The 3,298-nt window shown below is 34.7% G+C and overlaps 1 protein-coding gene across 8 annotated transcripts in view; it reads left to right on the forward strand.

Annotated features, from left to right (window-relative positions):
• The window catches only part of LOC109823665 (helicase-like transcription factor CHR28), a 34,854-nt gene that overhangs the window by 4,354 nt on the left and 27,202 nt on the right, over nt 1–3,298 (forward strand). For 5 of the 8 annotated variants that reach the window (XR_002242433.1, XR_002242434.1, XM_020389984.1 and 2 more), the window contains exons 2-5: nt 1,747–2,105; nt 2,179–2,458; nt 2,546–2,611; nt 2,883–3,073. Coding sequence is in view for 6 of the 8 variants with exons in the window: in XM_020389984.1 (XP_020245573.1) it covers nt 1,821–2,105; nt 2,179–2,458; nt 2,546–2,611; nt 2,883–3,073 (822 nt within the window). In the remaining 2 variants the exon portion in view is untranslated. Of the gene's footprint in view, nt 1–1,725; nt 2,106–2,178; nt 2,459–2,545; nt 2,612–2,882; nt 3,074–3,298 lie in introns of all 8 variants that reach the window. The other 3 variants (XM_020389986.1, XM_020389985.1, XM_020389989.1) reach the window with 3 other exon arrangements.

Raw genomic sequence — 3,298 nt, forward strand, 5'->3', positions numbered from 1 at the left:
GAAGATAGAGAAAGAGAGAGAGAACGTGGGAGGGAGGGAGGCCCTAAACCCTTCATTATGGAAACCTCAATCCAACATCAAAATTTGGTGGGAAACACTTGGTCAATTTCGCCCAAGAGGAAGCAAATGAGAAAGAGTGGAACAATTTATTTTTGGGGCACGATTTTGCCCTAGACTTGGTTATCATTTTAATTAAAAATGTAACAATTGAACAATTTAAACATAAGTCCAAAAAAGCAAGGTCTTAAAACTCAACATATCAGCCAATATTTGGAGACTGACATATCCGTCGATATGTTCTACATGTCCCTACTTGTCGCGGTATTTTTCCTCAAAACTCTATACGACATTAGAAGCATGATATTGTGGCGTCGGAGCTCCCAACCTGACTCATCCGTCACGTTCGTGATGGCTGCCATTTAAAACCTTGCTAAGAGCAACAAGCTTTCATACAATACCTGTACTTTCCTTGGGATTTCAATAAGGTGCTTTTACTACAGATTGTAGTGATATTAGAAGTCATGAAGTAACCTTCTATAAGTTTTTCAATTTGGATATAGAAAACCTTATTTTTGGAGAAGGTGCAACCTTGATCTAACCTGATATTGTTGGGGTTGCGAAGGTAGTCAAACGCAATAGTTGCACAGTTACTAATATGCTAGTTGTATTTTAGCGAAAGAAAATATTACTTAAAATTTAACCATTTTAAAACATATAATTAGCTGGCTATCCCTCAACGAGTGCAATTTTGATTTTATATGAAATATAGTAATTAGAAAATTTATTAATGGATTTATAATGGCTTGGCAAAAAAAAAAAAAGAAATTTGGCCATTTTGCTACACATTATTTAGATGATTTCCTTGCGTGATAATTTAATATTAATGAGTAATGACTTCTTAAACTACATTGCTCTCTATTTGATTGCCTTTGCTCTCCCACTGAATTTTAAACCTTGTGATAGTGTTATGTTATCCTCATGGATGCATAATTTATCAAGTCTATTTCTTTTCATCTTCTTTTTAAACTTTTTTTTGCAGCATTACTGTTGTTTTTATATGCCAAATATTTCATATCCTTGCTTGAAGTTCCTAAAATCTTTTTGGATGGTGCAATATTTTTTGGAATGAGGGCCAGTTTGGTATTACTGGAGCTTGTGATAAGTTGTTTATATAAGCAGCTTGTGATAAGTTTTTTATATAAGCAACTTATGGAAGCAACTAGTATACGTTGATAAAAATAGATGTTTGGTAATTATAGAACATAAGCTACTTCCAAAAGCAAGGTGTTTGGTAAAACTGTGCTTAAAGATCATTATAAGTGAAAATTATAACAATAAATGTATCTTTAACTATCAAAATTGAGAAGATATGTTAAGGATAAATTAGGTAAATAATGTCAAAATCTAAAAGGTATATATGGTATCACCACAACAAAAAGCAGAAGCTACTTTGAAAAGCATCATTAATGTTACTTCTAAAAGTACCTCCTTATAAGCAGAAACAATTACAATAAGCATGGAAAATAAGTTTTACCAAGCACCATTTTTCACTGCTTCTTAAAAATATAAGCAGAAGTAGCCTTGCAAAAACCAAATACCAAACTGGCCCTGACTTTGCAGGCAAAAATTCAGTGTTTTGACATCTTCATAATAATTTGTATTTATTTTGAAAATTAAATGCTTGGAGTTAGCAGTGTAGGCAGAATGTTGATATAGCTACTCTAGATTCATGGTTTTTATTTGCAGGTTGAGACACAAGTTGGCCTCATATTTCTACTTTTATTGTCATAAGCAACTCCAAATCGTTCAATTGATTGGGTATGGATATTATAGAAATAGATTCTGCAGAAAGTGAAGATGATATTGATCGTGCTTGGTCAGACTGTGAAGACCAGAATCATGATTTGGAAATGAACTTTCAGAACTATCCCCGGTTGAATAATAATGATAACTCAGCTTATCCTGAATCTTCGACAAGTAGCAAGAAATGGGCTGAGATACCTGTTATGAATCTGGGAAATACCAATAGAAGCAATGGAATAGGGGGAACAAGCCATGTGGCTTATGAGACTCCCAGTGGTCCACAATTAAATGGATATCATGAGGTAATATCCTGGGCTAACTTTGGATCAGATGGTCTCTACATTTTCGGTACTGATTTTTAAGTTTCTATCTCAGCATACTCAGAGGAGGATTCTTCCATATTCTTTTCAGTCATTCAATTCTAAACCTTCTGAACATAGCTCAAGGGCACGTGGAGGCACTGCTCATAGTCAGCAGAAGGAACCTAACCGGGCACCCAGTAGTGGTTCTCCAGTGGTGGATCTAAGTAACACGGACAATTATAGTCGTAAGTTTGATAACAAATCATTCCAGAATGCTCAAAAGAGAACTCTTCCACCTTCTCTTCAGCCAACAGTGCATAACAATGCATCAGAAGGGCCTGTTGACTACAAAGGTGATAGTTGTTTCTATAACTTTACTGGGACAATATCAGATTGATTAATGGCACTTTGTCTTATCAAAATTTGCATGGAAAATGTAGGGAGAAAAAATATGTCTAATGAGTTTGAAGCTGATGATAAGCGTAAAGCATCATCGTCAATGAGCGGTAAGTATAATACTGAGCAAAAACCTTCAACAGGCACCAGGAACATGGACAGAATCTTGGTTTCTATGCATAAAATATTCTCATTATGTTGTAGCAAAATCACAATTGATGGCATACATACAAACTACCTTCACCACTCAAAGCATTACATTAATTATATCGTATAGGACTAAAAAAGAAAAGCATAAAAATAGCTGATATAAATCTTATGGGAAATTTGTTAGGCAGGGAAATGATGTTTTATTATTTTTTTCTTTTTGTCTTTTGGCAGATGAGGTTCAAATATATAGAAGTGTTGGTACACATAGGGTCCTTCCTCCATCATTGATGAATGGGAAATCTGTTGATAATTCTATGCTGGTTGGTTCTAGTGATCCCATATATCGTTCTGGGCCTTCTGGTTTAGGGGAGCAAAGGCTTATGGAGCATGATGAAAGAGCAATATATCAAGAGGCACTGCAGGTATCCTCTCAAGATTTTTGTGTTGATTTATTACTTCATATATGGCATCATATGTGGACAGATGTTCTAAATTAATAGACTTTAAAGTTTAAAGTCCATTCGTCTAGCACTTTTTCTGTAGCCTATTCGGTTTGTCTATTCCAGGATGATTTAGGATTATTTATGGACTAATGCAAGCTAAAATATCAATTGTGCTTACTATCAATTCAAATGTAGGAGGGAAAA

Source organism: Asparagus officinalis, chromosome 9 (genome assembly GCF_001876935.1).
Source record: "Asparagus officinalis chromosome 9, Aspof.V1, whole genome shotgun sequence".
Taxonomy (NCBI): Eukaryota; Viridiplantae; Streptophyta; class Magnoliopsida; order Asparagales; family Asparagaceae; genus Asparagus; species Asparagus officinalis.